The sequence below is a fragment of the Carcharhinus amblyrhynchos genome, chromosome 1 (genome assembly GCF_965287045.1).
Source record: "Carcharhinus amblyrhynchos chromosome 1, sCarAmb.v2.hapA, whole genome shotgun sequence".
NCBI classification, from domain to species: Eukaryota; Metazoa; Chordata; class Chondrichthyes; order Carcharhiniformes; family Carcharhinidae; genus Carcharhinus; species Carcharhinus amblyrhynchos.
Genome location: NC_137324.1, coordinates 85,745,337 through 85,766,453, shown reverse-complemented (window position 1 = coordinate 85,766,453; position 21,117 = coordinate 85,745,337). Strand labels below are relative to the sequence as shown.

At 41.4% G+C, this 21,117-nt stretch overlaps 1 protein-coding gene across 2 annotated transcripts in view; it reads left to right on the top strand.

Moving 5' to 3' along the window:
* slc30a9 (solute carrier family 30 member 9) overlaps positions 1-21,117 on the top strand; it is a 103,470-nt gene that overhangs the window by 18,399 nt on the left and 63,954 nt on the right. For both annotated transcript variants that reach the window (XM_080188164.1, XM_080188157.1), the window contains 4 exons: positions 6,804-6,986; positions 8,293-8,346; positions 12,648-12,747; positions 13,639-13,731. In XM_080188164.1, coding sequence (XP_080044290.1) covers positions 6,804-6,986; positions 8,293-8,346; positions 12,648-12,747; positions 13,639-13,731 — 430 coding nt within the window. The remainder of the gene's footprint in view (positions 1-6,803; positions 6,987-8,292; positions 8,347-12,647; positions 12,748-13,638; positions 13,732-21,117) is intronic.

Genomic DNA, 21,117 nt, shown 5'->3' with positions numbered 1-21,117 from the left:
GGGAGAGGGTGGGAATGTGGAACTGAGCCACGACAGATCAGCCATGATCTTATTGAATGGTGGGGCAGGCTCGAAGGGTTAGATGGCCTACTCCTGCTCCTATTTCTTATGTTCTTATGTACATTCTCCCTCAGTGTACCCGAACAGGCGCCGGTACGTGGTGACTAGGGGATTTTCATGGTAACTTTGTTGCAGTGTTAAAATAGGCCGACTTGTGACAAATAAATAAATTTTCTAAATGTTACTTTGCTTGTTTAAAGGGATTGACCAGAATCTGTTGATGTCCAACACAGTGAAATACTGCCTTGTCAAAGGCTGGTTGCTAACATGGGTGCTGTGATCGAGATTGTTCATCTCCCAGTAGTTGATCGTCTGCATCCAAGAGCCATTTGGCTTTCTGATTGGTCAAATTGGAGAATTGTTAGTTGGAGCAGAACTACATGCTGCAGCAGGCTATTTGTTACGTTGGCCACATCCTCAGTTTGTTTGGAGAAGCTGTACTGCTTCTGGAGTTTTGGGTCAGGGTCTGCTATCATTATTTTGACAGTCATGCTTATAACTGGCAAATACCATTGCATAATTTGCAAGTATCCCATGTGCAGCCAGGTCATCGATAAATTCTGTGGACTTTATTGACAGTTGTGCAAGTCTTGTATGTATATTTTATTGTGGAGACTGTCGGAGCTCCATCTGCCAAATGTAGTTTGTGGAATTAAAAGGCAAGTTCCATCTTTTCATGAAATCTGAGCCTAGAATGGGTGGCAATGGTTAGCACTGTTGTCTCTCAACACCAGGGACCTGGGTTCGATTCCCAGCTTGGATCACTGCGTGGGGTCTGCATGTATTTCCTCCCACAGTCTGGAAGACGTGCTGGTTAGGCACATTGGCCATACTAAATTCTCTCTCAGTGTACTTGAGCAAATGTCGGAGTGTGGCGACTAGGGGATTTTCACAGTAACTTCATTGCAGTGTTAATATAAACCTACTTGTGACGCTAATCAAGAAATTAGGAATGTGCTCTACCTCTGGGTGGCAGTCTACCAGTATAGCTGAGTGGTGGCATGTTAGCTCCCTATCCTAAAGTTTAATGAGTCAGTTTTGGATTTTTCCTGCGGATGTACTGTAAATCTGCTCAGAAGTTTGGTCAAAGTCTTCAGATGTATTTAGGGTAGTGAGGAGCCCCCTGAGACCCCTAAAATATTAATTGGGTGGGTGGCCTTCTATCAAGCATCGTCCCACACTATCCCACTTGGTTGCTGCGCACCATTTTGCTGAGGCCTGGCTCTGTCATGCCTGGGGACTTGTATCTACCTGGGGGGACAGGTTGGAGGGATTCTCAGTCTCACCCACTGGGACTAACATGATTTATTTGCTGGTCCCTCCATTGACATGAGCCCTGGTCTTTGTTCTGGTGGTCCCTGTGGTGGTGGCTTCTATGATGTGGAGATGCTGGTGTTGGACTGAGGTAAATGCAGTAAGAAGTCTCTCAACAGCAGGTTAAAGTCCAACAGGTTTATTTGGTAACAAACACCAGTAACTGTTGGAGTGCTGCTTCTTCATCAGGTGAGTGGGGAGTTCTGTTCACAGTGCGTATAAAAGCACACATTCAGTTTACAGAATACTGATTAGAATGCAAGTCTTTACAGCTAGTCAAGTCTTAAAGCTGCAGACAATGTGAGCGGTGATAGCATTAAGCGTAGGTTAAAGAGATGTGTATTGTCTCCAGACAGGACAGTAAGTGAGATGTTGCAAGTTCAGGCAAGTCATGGGGGTTACAAATAGTGTGACATGAATCCAAGATCCTGATTGAGGCTGTCCTCACTTGTGCAGAACTTGGCTGTCAGTCTCTGCTTGGTGACTCTGCGCTGTCATGTGCCGTGAAGGCCGCCTTGGAGAACGTTTACCCAAGATCAGAGTCTGAATGCTCGTGACCACTGAGGTGTTTGCCAACAGGAAGAGAACAGCCTTGCCTGATGATCGTCGAGCAGTGTTCATTCATCCATTGTCGTAGCGTCTGCATGGTTTCCCCAATGTACCATGCCTTGGGATATCCTTAGCTGCAGTGTATCAGGTAGACAATGTTGGCCGAGTTGCAAGAGTGTGTACCGTGTATCTGGTGGATGGTGTCCTCACATGAGATGATGGCATATCTTGCAGAGGTTGCTGTGGCAGGGTTGTGTGGTGTCGTAGTCACTGTTCTCCTGAAGGCTGGGTAGTTTGCTGTAGACGATGTTCTGTTTGAGGTTGCGCAGTTATTTGAAGGTAAGATGTGGGGATGGCCTTGGCGAGATGTTCGTCTGCATCAGTGACATGTTGAAGACTCTGGAAAATATGTTGTAGCTTCTCTGCTCCGGGGAAGTACTGGACGACGAAGGGTACTTTGTCCCCCCGTGTCCCGTGTTTGTCTTCTGAGGAGGTCAGTGCGGTTTCTTGCTGTGGCGCGTCGGAACTGTCGATCAATGAGTCGAGCACCATATCTGTTCTTAGAGGGCATCTTTCAGAGTCTGGAGGTTTCTGTTGTGATCCTCCTCATCTGAGCAGATCCTGTGTATACGGAGGGCTTGTTCATAGGGGATGGTTTCTTTAACGGTTAGGGTGGAAATTGGAGAAATGGAGCGTCGTGAGGTTATCTGTGGGCTTGTGGTACAGTGAGATGCTGAGGTGACTCTCCTTAATGGAGATGCGTGTGTCCAAGAACGCAACCGATTCTGGAGCATAGTCCGTGGTGAGTCGATGGTGAGCTGGAACTTGTTGATGTCATCATACAGTTGTTTCAGTGATCACCATGAGTCCAAAGGAAGAAAATGTCATTGACGTATCTAGTGTGTAGCATCGGTTGAAGGTCCTGTGTGGTGAAGGAGTCTTGTTCAAGCCTGTACATGAAGATGATGGCATATTGAGGTGTGAATTTGGTCCCCATGGCTGTTCCGTGTGTCTGGTTGAAGAACTGGTTGTTGAAGGTGAAGTCATTGTGGTCCAGGATGAAGTGGATGAGTTGTAAAATTGCATCTGGAAACTGGCAGTTGTCAGCATTGAGCACTGAGGCAGTTGCAGCAATGCCTCCATCATGGGGGATGCTGGTGTAGAGTGCCAAGACATCCATTGTGACGAGGAACGCTCCTGGTTGAACTGCTCCATGTGCGCTGACTTCCTGCGGGAAGTCTGTAGTGTCGTGACAAAAGCTGAGGGTTCTTTGTATGGTGGGTTTCAGGATGCCCTTGACGTAGCCAGAGAAGTTCTCGCACACAGTCCTGTTGCCCAATACAGTTGAGCTACTGTGAATGGGGTGGTGTGTGCAATATTAGCATTGTTCTGGTGTCTTGGTGACTGGTAGTGGGTTCATAGGGGCGGGAGAAAGCTCAGGAGTTGCCAAAGGTTTGGACTCCTCTTGGAAGGGAGCTGAGGAACCCTGTGTTATGGTCGTCAGCGTTGCCATGAGTACCCTCTTAATCTACCAGGTGTCCACGATCCCCTCTTGTTTCTGTTGTGAAAACATGCATTATTCCTTTTTAATAAAAAGTTACGATCTTGAGTTTTTCAATCTTGCACAAGCGTTTTGAATGTTCTATATCATGTGCCCTTTTTTTTTATCTGCCTGGTTCAGATGCTTGACTGCTGCTTGCAGATTCCTGTGTTTCTCCACAGTTTCAGCTACTGTTTTCTTGAGCTGCATCATGATCTCATTCTGCATACAGCTCTTATTGATATGCCTTTTCACATTGGAGCTTGGAACTACTGCATGTGCAATATATTTGCCTGACTTGACTCCTCTACTTTTGCTCAACTGTTTTAGTTTTCATTTTCTCTAATTCTTCTCGAGCGCTAACTCTTTGAATTTTCAATCCTTTGCTTCCTTTCCTCAGAGCTGCTCTGTACAATTGGCCATCGCAATTGCCTTGGTCAATTTGGAGGCGCATTTCCCTGATCCTTTACATGCCTGCTCCCAACACTTCTGACCCTTGGATCCCAGATTCTATCCTGGTTTTGAACAGTACTCGACCTACTTGGGCCACCTTTTGCTCAGACATTTCCTGAGTTTCCCTGCATTCCAGGCAGTTTGCTGTAACATTACTTTGTCCTCGGGGTATGGGAGTTGACTGGGGTAGGGGTCTGGCTCCTTCTAACTTACCACCAGTCCGTCTGAGTTTATGCACTAGGAATATATCTTGCACCCCTCGGGGCTGATTTGCAGAGTTTACCCTACTCCTTAACTCTACTAGCTTTGAATCTGCTGTTTTTGTCTTGTTTTGCTGACACCTGATTTATGAGCCATTTACTGCTTGGATGCCTGCTTGATTCCGCCACTTGAACCTTGGCCATCATGTGGGAAACTGCCGTCTTATTTCAGGCTGGATTTTAGAGAATACGAGTCCGATGGGATTTGACTTCTGAGCAACTTCTGATCACTTTCTATCGAAGCCCACCCAGGGTCGCCAAATGTTGTCTGGAAATGGGCATACACTTCGACCAGTTTATACTAAAACTCATTTACCTAGGTGCTTTTACACACAAGACAGAACGAGTCGATTTGCTGTTTACCCAATTTTATTAAATTCTTATCATGCAAACTCTGTACAAAACCAATATTCAATTTACATAATTTAATACTTTTATGCTACCTGTTTGCAATTTCTGACACTACCTGTATCATGATCTTTATTGCCACTTGAGCTTGGGGCCTTACTCATTAAGGTTGGCCTCGCATGCGGTTTCTGCCAAGTCTTCACTGACGATTGGATTGCGGCCAGGGGTGTTTTGTTACAATGCACTTGGCAATTAATGATGAGCAAAAAATGAAAGTCTGTCCAATAACATCAACATTTCCTGGCATCTATTTCTGTCTGTTAACCATCCTGCAATTGACTGTTATGTGGGATGTTAAAAGAAGTTGGGAAGTTGAATTGGCAAGCCACAAGGAACCTGAATCATACTTGTGAATAGAATAGAGATGTTGCTCAAGGCAAACAATTTGTATTTCTCAATCAAAATTAACATACTTCATAAAATGTTATTCTGTGGCTAAGGCACAAACGTTGGTGCTCCTCAACAAACATTATAGAATGAAATTCTGTTAACCCTTTATCTACAAAACTCTTTCTGGCTATGAAAAATAATTTGATTTGTTACAGTGCACGCTGGGCACTGTAATCCACTGTGGTTTGGCAAGTCAAAGTTAAGATGGTCTGTAAAAACTGCTAGATGAGCAGTGTATGGAACATTAGACATTACTTCAGCCTGGTAAATCAAGGTACATAAGAACATAAGAAATAGGAGCAGGAGTAGGCCATCTAGCCCTTCGAGCCTGCCCCGCCATTCAATAAGATCATGGCTGATCTGTTGTGGCTCAGTTCCACTTTCCCGCCCTCTCCCCATAACCCTTAATCCCCTCTCTTATCAAGAACCCATCAACCCGCTTCTTAAAAATATTTAGCGAGGCAGCCTCCACCACTTCAACGGGCAGAGAATTCCAGAGATTCACCACCCTTTGAGTGAAGAAGTTCCTCCTCAACTCCGTTCTAAACCGCCTCCCCTTTATCTTGAGGCTGTGCCCCCTAGTCCTACTGTCTTTTTTGAGCGGGAAGAGTCTCTCCACCTCTATCCTATCCATCCCATTCATCATCTTATACATCTCAATGAGATCTCCCCTCATTCTTCTAAACTCTAACGAGTACAAGCCTAGTTTATTCAGCCTCTCCTCATAGCTCAATCCCCTCAACTCCGGTATCAGCCTAGTAAACCTCCTCTGCACTCCCTCCAGGGCCAAAATATCCCTGCGCAGGTGCGGCGCCCAAAACTGCACACAGTACTCCAGCTGCGGCCTCACCAATGCCCTATACAGCTGCAGCAAGACCTCCCTACTTTTATATTTAATCCCCCTCGCTATGAAGGCCAGCATCCCATTCGCCTTCCTGACCACCTGCTGCACCTGCAAGCTGGGTTTTTGCGACTCATGCACAAGGACCCCGAGGTCCCTCTGCACCGTCGCCTGCTGCAGTTTTTCGCCCCGTAAGTAATAGTCCTTCCTACCATTCTTCCTACCAAAGTGGACCACCTCACACTTGCCAACATTAAATTCCATTTGCCATTTCCTGGCCCATTCGCCCAGCCTATCTAGATCCTTCTGCAGACTCTCCACACCCTCCGCACAATTTGCCTTTCCCCCAATCTTGGTGTCATCAGCAAATTTCGACACCCTGCACTCGGTTCCCTCCTCCAGATCATCTATATAAATGGTAAATAGCTGAGGCCCCAGCACCGACCCCTGGGGCACCCCACTAGTCACCAACCGCCAATCCGAATAGCACCCATTGACCCCCACTCTCTGCCTCCTATTTGACAACCAATCCTCTATCCACGCTAACACCCTACCCCCAACTCCATGTCCCCTGACCTTCTGCAATAACCTCTTGTGAGGTACCTTGTCAAACGCCTTCTGAAAATCCAGAAAGAAGCTGTGAAAATGTCAGTTAAATTATTTGCTAATATTTTCACATCTGGCGTTATCAACTTTGCTGTTCAAATAATCTAAAATTAAAGCACGTTACTATATTGCCAATTTTTTTTGAAAGTGTAAATTAAACGCGCTGAGAAATTCTTAAGAGTATTTCTGTCATTTTCAATGTGTTCACAAACAAGTCAATTGCAATTTCAATTCTTGTGTTACAGATTTGTGAACTGAGATTACTATTATTAAAATGTGTTAAATAATCGCTAGGAAAGTGTTTTTGGTCAAATATACTTGTAAAGTGGAAATTGAACATGAGTTGAAATTATATTGTAATTTTCATATTCTTTGCTTTCAGTATTCAAGAACACTGCAACCAACCAAAACCTCTGGCATAGCGTGCGATCTAATCTACCTATCAGCAGCAGCATTCAGTTGCGTTTATACACATCAAATGGCAAAAAGGATGGCACTTATGAGTATATTGCCAGCAGTAACTCAGCTTCCTTGGGGATGGAGCCCCAAAATCCCAAAAGATCTGGTAAAATCTCTCTCACTTTCCAATTTACTGGGGACCAAAATAAAGATTTGCCACCAAATAGTACCATTTGTAAATTGACCATACTTTTTAACATGTATTTTTCCTGATGCTTTTGAAAATATCTTTAGAAATCTGGGAAAGAGAGTTTTTTGTTGAGTAAGTTTGTTTGTACTATAAATAACTTCAGTTAAATTCATTAAATTATGATCCTAATTTGTTGGAATAAACTGTACAGCACTCTTGCACTTATGGTTTTGCTAAAACTTAAATCCTGCAGATTAGCCATTTTAAGTTAGTGTTTCAATTCTATAAATGTGTCCAAGTTAGTGTCTTAACTTTTATTCATAGCTGCAGCAACAAAATCTGGTAACTTTGTTTCCAGCCACCTAAACCAGAAATTTAAATGATCAAAATCAAATCATAGTTACTCAAATTCTGAGGCTCGGGATTTGAATTCCAGCTTTTAAAACGAAGATGCACAAATAAATTAGAGTAAGTTGTTTTATACTGAATGTGGTTTAAATGTGGGAAAGATTGATCACTCTTATACAGACCTAGACCATGCAAAACACATCCAGCTTGAACACATCTGAGCTTTGTGGATCTGTATTTCCTTTCATTAGAATCATTTACGTCAACTTGACAAACAGACCTTGCCTGCCCTTTCCCTCCGTATTCTGCTGAAACCATCACTGACGTTCTCTCCAATGTTCATTTACAGCTTTCAGTGCCAAACTTAATTTCTCCAATGACTTCCTAACCGGCTTCCCATTCCCTACATTACATAAATACCAGCTATTTGAATCCTGAACCCATTTTTAGCCTTGCTCACACATTCCCTTTGCTCATAGAAAATGCTGCTAATTCAGTGCATTTAAATTTAAAATACTTATTCTTAGCTTCACATTCCTCTATGATTCATGGTACACTATTCTGCAACCATTACCAACCTTGCATCCTCTGAAATCCTTTGAACGCTGATCCATTTTGCAACTTCTTTTTATGTAACCCGTGTTTTTCCAGAACGCACTCCCTTAATTCTCTTCTTTTCACTCTGCTCTCTCAAACATTGTCAAAACCATTTTTTGATTTAAGCTTTCAGTTATTCCTAATCAGTGTGCATGTTTGACATCTGTCCTGGACTTGTTTTAGCAATTTCTCCACTCTGCAATGCTATGTGATGTTTTCACCTTAAAACAAGATGTGCAACAGTAATTGGTGGCAATTGATACACTGTCTGTAGACTTCATGAAACTGAATATTTTAACCTGCATATTCCTGTTTCATGCCAAATTTATCTTAACAGCTCAAGGATCCAGTGCTCCAGGTCAACCAACTTTGGAGCAAATCCAAGTGAAAGGTAAGCAATTTTTGTGGAATAATTTATTCATCGTTACAGTGTTGGCACATAATCCAGAGACTGACTGAATAATCTGGAGAGCATGAGTTCAAAGATTGAGCAATCTAATCTTTCATTCCCTGGTTCTTTCTCCATTCATGCATCCATCACCCTATTAAACAGTGCATTATAAATTCTAACCAGATGGCCCTTGATTCTTTTGCCGTCACCATAAATCTGTGCCCTCTGGTTATTGAGACTTCAGTTATAGTCTGTTCTTTTTATGATTTTAAACACATCTATCAAATCTATTCTTACCCTTCCCTGCTTTAATGAGAGCAGCCTCCTATTCAGCAGTCTGTCCAAATCATCCCTAGAATTATTCTACTCTTTGTACCATATCCTGAAGTATGGTGCCCTGATTTGTATAAAAGTACTCCAGCTGGTGCTGGACTAGTGTTTATAACTTCCAACCTCTTGTACACTAAACCCAAGATCACATGTGCTTTATTAGCTTCTTTATTATTCTATCCTACCACCTTATCAGATTTGTGCACAAAAGCATCCACATTTCTCTTTTTGCACCTCTTGTAAAATTGTACCAAATAACTTGCACTATTTCTCCCATTATTCCTTCCAAAATGTGTATGTAACCGTTCTATGATTCCAGCACAAGTGAAGGCTATTCAGTTAGTTCCAACTCTGCAAAAGTAGCTCTGCTACTCCTGACAATATTCTGGCAACACTACTGAAAACTGGTGCTCCATGCCCCAAGCCAAGCTGTTCTATTACAGCTAGAACACTAGTATCTGTTTAGCAGTGTTCAAAATTTCTCAAGAATGTCCTGTATATAAGTAGGACAAATCAACCTGGCCAATTACTGTCCCATCAGTCTTCTCTCAATCGTCAGTTAAAAAGATTGAAGGGGTCATCAACTGTGCTATCAAGTGGTACTTGCTTAGAAATAATTTCTTTACTGATGCTCAATTTGGGTTCTTTTGAGGGTCACACAGCTCCTGATCTCGTTACAGCCATGGTTCAAACATGGACAAAAGAGCTGAATTCCAGAAATGAGCTAAGAATGGAAGGGCCCTTGTCATCAAAGCAGCATTTGACAAGAGTCTGGCACCAAGGTGTCCTGGTGAAACTGGAGTCAGTGGAAATCAGGGAAACCCCACTGCTGTTTGGAGTCATACCTGGTGCAAGGGAAGATGGTTGTGGTGGTTGGAAGTCAAAGGTCTCAGTTGCATGATCACTGAAGGAGTTTCTTATGGCAGTGACCTAGCCCAGCCACTTTCAGCTGCTTCATCAATGATCTTCCATTGTAAGGTCAGAAGTGGGGATGCTTACTGATGATTACACTGTGTTCAGTATCATTCACAACTCAATTATTGAAGTGTCGACCAACATACTGGGGTTACCATTGACCAGAAATTGAACTGGGCAGTCATATAAATACAGTTGTTATAAGATCAGGTCAGAGGCTGTGAATCTGCTGAAAGTGACTTCCCAAGGTCTGTCCATTATCTACAAGGCACAAGTCAGGAACATGGTAAACTACTCTCCACTTGCCTAGATGAATGTGGCTCCAACAACACGAAGGTCAACACTATCTGGGAGGACAAAACAACCTGCTTAAATGACATTGCTTCCACAATCATTCATTTCTTCCACCACCAATGAACAGTGACAGCAGTGTGCATCATCCACAAGAAGTACTGCAGGAACTCTCCAGTGCTCCTTAGGACCTTCCAAATCCACGACTGCTGTCATTTAGAAGGACGTGGGTAACAGACGCATGGAAATATGACTGTCTGGAAGTTCTTCCAAGTCATTCACCATCCTGACTTGGAAATACTGAAACACCTCAGTTCAGTGAATGTACCTATAATACAAGCACTGCAGCAGTTCAGGAAGGCAGCTCACCACTTTCTGAAGAGCAATTAGGGATGGGCAATAAATATAAATTAATTTTAAAAATCCATGCTGGCTTTTGTCCAAATAATTGTTACTTTTGTCCTAAATTATAGTTTCTGAAACCACTTGAGTTTAAAATGACTGGCTGTGGTTGATTGGCTTATCCTCATAATCTCTCTTGAACAGGGGATTTTGCAGCACCTGAGGAGATTGGAAGGTTATGGCCAGTACTTCTGCAGTTTTCATTTTTTTTCCTTCCCTTGGTATTCTCTCTGCATTTTATCTGATCCTGGAGACTAAATAAATCCAATCTTTCTGAAACTTCTTTATCGTTTGTGAAGTCATCCTGTGCCTCAACTGCATCATGATTTGCTATGACTTGGCAAGGTCATCTTCCTTGGTGAAGACAAATGCAAAGTGCTCATTTAATACACAGGTCATTGACATAACGTAAATCATTTGGCCCATTGGGTCCATGCTAACAAAACTCAAATACAAGTCCTGATTGATCCAACCCCTTTGTTTCTGACCCAGAAATTATTTATATGCCTATAGAGAACTTTGACAGCTAATGTGAAAAGGGGAATCCAGTTTCTCCTTTCTGCCTGTCTAATTTCATTTTTGACTCAGTTTTTTATGTTCAGCATGGTTTCCACCTGTAATATCAAACTGGTATCTGTGATATGCACCCTTTTGCTCCATCTTGCCCTTTTTTTTGTCATCCACAGAGCTCTGGCTGTTTGTCATACCTTTGCACCTTTTGTGAATATTTATTAACTGTACTCAAACATCTCCTTTTATAAAACAAGTTCATCATTTTGTTAATTTTGTCTACCAGTCTTTGGTTATAGGCCAGGTAAATTGAATTGATTCTTGCCTCTGGAACTGGCCCACCTGAAATTATTACCTTGGATTTCTCCTTGTACTTTTTCTATAATTAACCTTCTGATGCTATAATTACTGTCCCCTCAATGTTCCCCTACTGCCACTTGATTCACTTAACTTGCTTCATTCCCCAGAATTAGATCCAACAATGCCTCCTCCCTCATGGACAGGAAAACCTAATTGATCAGTAGCATTCTCTTGCACATATTTAACTACCCACCCCACTCTGCTCTTTCGCAATCGCTGTCCCTTTTAGTATTTGGGGTAAAGTCTCCTTATTTTACAATAGTGGTAATTTTCTCTCAAATCTGTTGCTCTATTGCATTCCTAGTGTTTGGCCTTTAAGGTATGTCTAGTGGTGGAACAGCTTTTCAATTGTTTCTTAACTCCAGCTGAATTGATTCTGTTTTGACCCCTCATAACTGATTTTTTTTTAAAGCAAGTGTTATTTTCAAGACCCACATAACATCTTTGCTTTTATAAGCAGATCTAACATGATGCTGGAATTGTACAAGGACGTAATTGCTCTGAAGAGAGTGCAGAGGAGGTTTACTGGAGTGTTGCCAGGGCTAGAAAAATAAAGCTGAGGAGAGATTGGAGCAGTTAGGATTATTTTCCTTGGAACAAAGAAGGCTGATGGTTGACTTGATGGAGATGTATAAAATTCTGAGGGGAAGAGATAGTGACAGGATAAAATTGTTTCCCTTGGTGGAGAATTCAAGAACCAGAGGGTACAGTTTCAAGATAAGTGGCAGTAGGTATAGAGGAGACTTGTGGAAGAACTTTTTTTAACACAAAAAGTGATGGCTGTCTGGAAATCACTGTCAGTTGGTAGAGGCAGAGACCCTAAACTTTTTAAAGAATAAGTACCTGGATCTGAACCTTAAGTGCTGTAAACTACAGGGCTATGAGCTGGGTGCAGGAAGGTGGGATTAGAAAGGCACATAGATATCCTTAGGTTGGCATGGACAAGATGGGCACAATGGCCTCTGTGCTGTAACTTTTCTGTGTTTATCTTTTAGGTGGTTGAGTTTGTTGAAATTGTGGGTCCACTTGCACTCGGAATAATGAGTTCTGTCTAAGGTTCATATTCTGTTACGTTGTTGGCATCACTGTCGGGAGTGTTATATGTTTCGCTGGTTTTTATTATGGGCTACACCTTTGGACTAGCTTAGGAGTAGCTGCTAATCCACTGAATGAACAAACTGTTTCCTAAAGGGTGAGCCCTACTCTTTAAGGCCACTTGCTAGAATTTCAGCCAAATGAAGTCACCTTTGGGTGACTTCATGTTTCATGTTGAGATTAAAATATTTTGCACCAATTGTAAAATAAAAATCTTGTATCTTTATTGAACAAAAGTTCTGAGCTTTAAAGGATTTTTGTTGAGGGTAAGTTCTGATGTATCCATTACAGATGATAGGTTATGCAGAGATAAAATGGAATAAGCTCTTGAAATTTGTGGCAACAATAATGTGTGTGTAATTCACTGAATGTTAATTCTGTTCCTCAATGTTTCTCAGTTAAAGCTATTCTGAAGAAGAGAGACTATGGGTCCACGTATACTCAAAATAATTTCATCACTGGCATGCGAGCTCTGAATGAATTCTGTCTAAAACCCAGGTATTCACCAATTTTGTGGAAAATGATTTTAACTTGATACAAAATATTAAAACATTCTCATTATTCTTTCCATGGAAAAATGTGGCATACAAGTCAAGAATTTTGATTTGTGAATTCTTTACAAAGAACTTCTTAATGAGAACTGAATTGAGAACACAGTATGAATTAACTAGGGATGCTGCATGTGTTCAGCTGACCAATAACAGGTGCTAATATCTTGTTTTTCAAGGATACTGAATGGAAATTCTGTATCTTTTCACACAAATGTGCACCGTGTTTATCTTTTTGTCCTGCTCTTTATGAAGTGAAATTCCCTAGTGAACAGTGCTAATGCTGTGGTTCGCTGTCAGCATGTAACATGTCCAAAGATGATGTCACTCTTTAATTTTTTTAACCATTTTTGCCACTGAGTTTGAGAATTTGAATTTGAGTCCAGACAGAAGTCTTACTCTTTCAATGACACCAGAAGTGTGTGTGTGTGTACCACATACAAGATACACACTAACAATTCATCAAGGTTTCTTCAGCAATTTCCAAAACTGCAAATTCTACTACCTAGAAGAACAAAAGCAACACATGTATGAAAACAATGATCTGCAAGTTCCCATCCTAACCACACACTATCCTGACTTATAATATCACTGTTCCTTCTCTGTTGCGGGATTAAAATCCTGGAGCTGCCTTTCTAATAGCACTGTGAGTGTACCTACACGAAATGGATTGCAGAAGTTCAAGGTGGTTTGCTGCTAATTTGAGCTCAATTATGAATTAGGAATGAGCAATGCTAGTATCCCATTAAAAAATGAAAAATGTAGTTCCAATATGCTGTACTGCAATCCTGTTTTTTTTTGTATCTCTTTAATGAAGACCTGATTTTCTTTCTGCCTACAGTGACCTGGAGCAATTAAGGAAGATTAGACGGCGTAGTCCTCATGATGACACAGAGGCTTTTACTGTATACTTAAGATCTGATGTAGAAGCCAAGTGGGTATAGATCATTTTTAATCTTGCACTAAGGGCAGTTAAACATTAATTAACTTTTATTTCAGTGTACTTGATACTGATTTTGAGATCCTTTGCACTAGATACAAAGTTGTTGAGACTGCAAACTGAATGCAGTAGTGATTGAATGTGTGGCCTCCTGATCTGTGGTTTTGGGTGTTATTGTTTCAATACTGTCTCTGACTGTCAGCTTAACTGAAAAGGAATAAGTCAATTTTTTGACCTGTGGTTATGTTTCCCCTCTTATCCTGCACTTGCTTTCCATAATATTTCCCCTTCTCTGTATTACCCATGTTAATATGCTATGCCAGCAGTTGTAAGTCAGAAATCAACAGTGTTGAGATCGAATCTAGTTCTCTTGGTTGAATACCTTTATGTTATAATGGACATTAAACTGCACTGTAAGATGGCATTTATAAATCATTTTATTGTCTGAGAATGAACATTCTTGTCTAAAATTCAAAGTAATGCATTTCCCAATGGATGTTTTAGAATATCAAACATGTTCTTAGTTTGGTTACATGCTCAGAAATTCTAAACAGAGCAAGAAAAGAATGGTAGAGTCCATGTCTGATTGCTCTATCCTAGTGAGCAGTGGAAGGGGGAAATTTTATACTGGTCTAAAAGCGAGGAAAAAGACCAGCTGAGCATATGGGTAGGGTGGAATCAGTTAGCCAATTAAGAGTCCTGTACACAATACACACACACACACGATCTAAAAATCAGTGGATATGCAAATACAGCTATTCCGAAGGAATGAGGAGTGAAATGAGTAGCAATATTATTGATGTACATAACAAAGATTTCAGGGTAATGAGGCAACAAAAACACATGGATATCTTTAAAGAACAGTAGAAAATACGACATTTTGGTGGGGTTTCCACACAGCAAACAGTGGTGTAGTGGAAATGTAAAAATATGAAATGCAATGAAATCTATGGCAAAAAAGGCAGGATATAACATTTCACAAAGTAACAAAACAGCCCATGTAATCAGGACAATGAATTTCTGGAATGGATTTGGGACTGTTAATCAGAGATGAGTAACGTGCCAGAACTAGTTAATAGATTTCCGTACTGAGATTGTTATGATCATTGATCAAAAAATGATTGAATTGCTTCAAGTATTGACACTAAATGCTGTAAGAAGAAGCAAACAAAGTACTTGCGTCCATTTCCATAGGGATAAAATTGGAAAAGCATAGGAAATGTTAAATTTGTAAAGAACCCCAATTAGATCAATCATAGAATCCCTACTGTGCAAAGGAGGCCATTCGGCCCATCGAGTCTGCGCCGACCACAATCCCACCCAGGCCTACCCCATATCCTTACATATTTACCCACTAATCCCTCTAACCTACGCATCTTAGGACACTAAGGAGCAATTTTTAGCCTGGCCAATCAACCTAACCTGTACATTTTTGGACTGTGGGAGGAAACTGGAGCACCTGGAGGAAACCCACGCAGACACAAGGAGAATGTGCAAACTCCACACAAGTGACCCAAGCCGGGAATCGAACCCAGGACCCTGGAGCTGTGAAGCAGCAGTGCTAACCACTGTGTTACCGTGCTGTCCACGTTGTGCCACTGTGCTGCCCACTCCAAATTGGAGTACTGTGAACAATTAGTCTAAACTTATGTACTAGAGATTGTGACACCAGGAAAGATTGAAGAGAGAACACTTAAGAGTGACCTGATAAGAATCCTCAAGGTTGTGAAAGGAATTGAAACAACAGATGTAAGGAAGAGGTTTCCACTTGTAGTTGAAACCATAAGTTATGAATAAGTCCCATAGAAAATTCTGATTAAGCTTTTTTACTGAGAGAATGTTATCTCGAGAGTAGTTAAGGTGGATAGCAAAAATGCATTCAAGGAGAAGCCAGATGAAGTGTACGAGGGTGAAAGGAGTAGAAAGATGTATTGATGAGATTAGATGAAGAGGGATGGGAAAGAGGCTTGAATGGCATCTAAGCATGTCCTTTAATCTAACAAGTCCAAGCATTGTTTCTGTGCTGCAAATGCTTTTGAATTTGTTATTGGAATTGAGAGAGAAGGCAGAGTTGTAAAGCAATTTTTTTAATTAGGCAAACTTCCATAGGATGTAAAATGAATTTACCACGTAGTGTGGGCTAAATGGTTAATTCATAAACTTGCAAAAAGTGAGAAATATTCAAAGTACCACCTAGTGTAACACACTGAATTCAAAGGTTCAATTTCTGTAGTTCAGTGACTATAATTAACAGTATAGTCAGGCATCAAATAAAAAAAACTAAGGTTTCAAAAAAAAGTGTACGGTAAAATGACAATCCACCTGACATGGAGAGCTATAAAAGACAATAAGAGTCCAAAAGAGTTTAATGGGTATAAAAACATAGCTTTCAGCAAAGTGTCCGGGAAATGTGTGCCCAATAAAGACAGATATAGGTGAGATGCAATGGGCAATGAAGAAATGGTAGATTGTTAAATTGAGTGCTTTGTATCTATTTTTACAGTGGAGAATAAAATACCAGCGGTACAAGGGAACCTTAAATAAAGCCAAGGGGAGGAACTTGGTGGATTTAATATGCATTAAAAATGGTAATGAGGAAATTGAAACTTAAGATACACTCCAGGACCTGATGGTTTCCACCCCAGAGTATTAAAAGAAATAGGTGAGGACATTACAGATGTGTTAGCCATAATTTTCCAAAGCTTTCTAGATTTGGGAATACTTTTCTTTGCACTTGAAAAGTACATATGTCACTCTTATCCAAGGAGATGGGAGAAAAATGGTAACTACTAATTTTGCCAGTTTAATTGTGGGGAGAGTAATGGAATCTGTCACCAGGATCAGAGTGACAGAGCACTTGGATAAACAAGCAATTTGGTATGGACTTGTGAAGAGGTTAAGTCTGATTAACCTACTGCATCCTGATGAATTCAGAAGTTCTAGAGTTTAGGGCAGTAGATGTAACCTATTTGGCCTTCTGTGAACTGCTAACTAATACCATTTCCTGTTCATTACCCATAGTCCTTCACCCCTTTTTTTTAGTATTCAATTTCTTTTAGAATCCAATTTCAGTAAAAACTTGATCACATTGTCAGGTAGAACATTCCCAAAACAACATGCTTTGGTTGAAAACAATTTTAAAAATGTTCAAAATTTAAAAGATTCTGGTTTGACCATTTTGATGCTTTTACTGCAGTATGTCATGAAGATTAATGGCTGTATTAAGATTTGTAACCAGAATGTGAGCCCAGTAAAGATCAATGTGGGTGAGACAAAGTATGCTATGGAGATTGTGCCTATTCCATTTGTTCCATCGGTCTCAATAGTTAGGGTACTGATATAGCAAAGGCTGTGGATCCTGACAACGCAGCTATTGGACTGAAGGTTTGTGCTCCAGAACTAGCTGTGCACTTAGCCTGCTGTTCCACTTCAGCTATAATACAGGCATTTAACACAGGAATAGGCTCTTTGGCCCTCCAAGCCTGCACCGATCATGCTGCCTGACTGAACTAAAAACCCCCTACCCTTCCAGGGACCATGTCCTTGTATTGCCATTCTATTCATGTATTTGTCCAGATGCCCCTTAAAACTCACTATTGTATCTGCTTCCACTACCTCCCCCAGCAGCGAGTTCCAGACACTCACCACCCTCTGGCTAAAAAAACTTGCCTCGTATATCTCCTTTAAACCTTGCCCCTCACACCTTAAATCTATGCCCCCTGGTTATTGACTCTTCCATCCTGGGAAAAAGCTTCTGACTATCTACCCTGCCCATACCCCTCATAATCTTGTAGACTTCCATCAGGTCGCCTCAACCTCCGTTGTTCCAGTGAGACCAAACCAAGTTTCTCCAACCTCTCCTCATAGTTAATGCTCTCCATACCAGGCAACATCCTGGTAAATCTTTTCTGTACCCTCTCCAATGCCTCCATATCCTTCTGGTAGTGTTGAATGCTCTTTTCTAAGTGCAGTCTAACTAAGGTTCTATAAAGCTGCAACATGACTTGCTAATTTTTAAATCCAATGCCTGGCCGATGAAGGCAAGCATGCAGTATGCCTTCTTGACTATCTTCTCCACCTGTGTTGCCACTTTAGTGACCAGTGCACCTGTACATCCAGATCCCTTTGCCTGTCAATACTGTTAAGGGTCTGCCATTGACTGTACATTTCCTATTTGTATTAGACCTTCCAAAATGCATTACCTCTCATTTTCTGGATTAAACTCCATTTGCCATTTCTCTGCCCAAGCCTCCAACCAATCTACGTTCTGCTGTATCCTCTGGTCCTCATCGCTATCTGCAAAACCATCAACCTTTGTGTCATCTGCAAATTTACTAATCAAAGCAGTTATGTTTTTGTCCAAATCATTTATTTTTGTGTGTGTGTATAACAGACTGATCCCTGAGGAACACCACTCATCACCGCCCTCCATTCAGAAAGGCATCCTTCCACTGCTACCCTCTGTCTTCTATGACCAAGCCAGTTCTGTATCCACCTAGCCAGCTCGCTTCTGATCTCATGCGACTTCACCTTCTATAGTGGCCTGCCATGAGGGACCTTGTCAAAGGCCTTACTGAAGTCCATGTAGACAACATCCACTGCCCTACCCTCATCAATCATCTTCGTCACTCCCTCAAAAAATTTGATCAAGTTAGTGAGACATGACCTCCCCTTCACAAAACCATGTTGCCTCTTGCTAACATGTCCACTTAGTTCAACAACCCTAGGAAGGATCACAATTGGTTAGCATTCTGACAGCCTTAGTCTAATTGATCAATGACTTTCAGCTGTACTCTCTTCTTGACCCTCGTGAGTTTCTCACAGCTCATGAAACCTTCGGTGGCTGCTCAGGCCAGAATTCAGGTTTAAAAACAGAATTAATTCACTCTCTAAACATGTGAACCTCACAGCTTCGGGGAGGTTTTCCCACAGTCCTCCAAATACACCAAGTAAAAGCCAGAAGTGAGCAGAACCATGGTGGGTTTGTGATATCCTGGCATTTTTTTCAAGGACTCAATTCTGCTTCACACCTGTACCTGCCCCCCTTGGCAATTAAAATTCTGCCTATAGAATTCAAACCAGGAAAAAATAAAGTAGTAAATATAAATTGAATTGAAATGATGTAACAGAAACTAAATAAAAATTTGGAAATACGGATGGGATTAAGGTGGAGAGATATAACAAACAAGGAGAAAAAAAAGTCACCCTTAATTTACTTCTGAGACTTATGAAATTTAGTTATCAAGGTCAGAGAGGTTATGCAATGAATTTATAATGGTTGACAAATTTGAAACAAATCGTCCATAGTAGTTCAAGTGGGAATAAATCTTGTCTTGAAGAATCTTCTCCAATAATTTCCCTACCACTGATGTAAGGCTCACCGGCCTGTAATTACCTAGATTATTCCTGTTAGCCGCCATAAGCAAAGGAACAACATTGGCTATTCTCCAATCCTTCCCTGCAGCTAGTGAGGATACAAAGATTTCTCTCAGGCCCCAGCAATTTCCTCCCTTGCCTCTCGTTATTCTCGGGTATATTCCATCAGGCCCTGGGAACTTGTCTATCTTAATGTTTCTCAAGAACCCCAATACCTGCTCCTTTTTGATCTCAACATGACTTGAACTATCTACACAGCCTTTCCCAGATACCCTTCCCAGATAGCTTTTCCCATCCACCAAGTCCTTCTCCCTTGTCCTTGAGTGGGCCATGCTCTTCCTGGCTGCCCTGTTGCTCTTTATGTGTAAAAAGCCTTAGATTTGCTTTAATCCTGCTGGCCAATGATTTTTTCATGACTCCTTTTAGCCCTCCTTACTCAAGTTTTTTTTTCTATTTTCGTGTGTTCCCAGTCTCCTAGCATTGACAAATTGAAAATCATTTTCTCTTTAACTGGGTTCACAATATCTCAATATCCAAGGTTCCCAAAACTTGCCATACTTATCCTTCGTCCTTATAGGAATGTGCCAGTCCTGAATCCCTATCAACTTGCACTTGAAAGCCTCCCATATGTCAGATGTTGATTTGCCCTCAAACATCTGCCCCCAATCTACATTCTTCAGTTCCTGCCTAATATTGTTGTAATTGGCCTCCCCCCAATTTAGCACCTTAACTTGAGGACTGCACTTATCTTTATCTATCAGTACTTAAAGCTTACTGAATTGTGGTCACTGTTCCCGAACTGCTCCTCTACTAAAATGTTGACCAGCCAGGCTTATTCCCCAACACCAGGTCCATATGGCCACTTCCCTACTTGAACTACCTACATACTGTTTCAAGCAGCTCTCCTGGATGCTCCTTACAAACTCTGCCCTATTCATACTCCTAGGACTAAGTGAGTCCCAGTCAATATAGGGGAAGTTAGTATCTCCCACCACAGCAATCCTGTTACTTTTACACCTTGCCAAAATCTGCCTACATATCTGTTCCCTCCTCTCTCTCCCCTGCTGGCTGTTGTGTGGCCTATGGTAAACCCCCAACATTGTGATTACATCCTTCCTATTCCTGAGTTCTACCCGTATTGCCTTGCTGTATGTGCCCTCCCACAGTACAGCTGTGATTTTCTAATAACCAGTAGTGCAACTCCCACCCTGTTTACATCCCCCTCTGTCCTGCCTGAAACATTTATATCCTGGAAAGTTAAGTTGCGAATCCTGACCTTCCCTCAACCAAAACTCTAATAGCAACAACATTATAATTCCAAGTACTAATCCAAGCTGCAAGTTCAACTGCCTTGCATGTCACACTTCTTGCATTGAAACAAAAGCACCTCAGCCCACCAGACTCTTTGATTAGCAACCACACCCTGCCTGCTCTTTCTCTTCGCCTAACTGTCCAGTTCCCCTTCAGTTAATTCATCTTTGCTTTGGTTTCCACCCAGTGTGGGAAATTGTTCTGGTTCATTGTGACCACAGAGCAGGACAAATCCAATCCACCCAATTTTCATTGCATCAGTTTACTTTGTGAAGAAAAGTGTCATTGACATTGGGTAAACACCACTTGGTAGCAATAACATAGATTTTTATTGATGCTCAGTTTGAATTTCCTCTAACTCAGCTCCTGATCTCATTACATCCTCAGTTCAAACGTGGACAAAAGAGCTCAATACATGAGGTGAAATGAGAGTTTAAGTTTAATTAGTATCACAAGTAGGCTTCCATTAACACTGCTGAAGTTACGGTGAAAATCAGTAAGGCAGCATTTGGCAAACATGGCATCAAGGAATCCAGCAAAATCAAAGCCAGTAGAAATCAGGGAATACCGGGGTTGGAGTTGTGCCTAGCACAAAGATAGTTGTGGTTACTTGTTGCCAATCATATTAGGGCCAGGATATTGTTAACGGAGTTCCTCACGGTAGTAGCCTAGATTCAGCCATCTTTAGCTGCT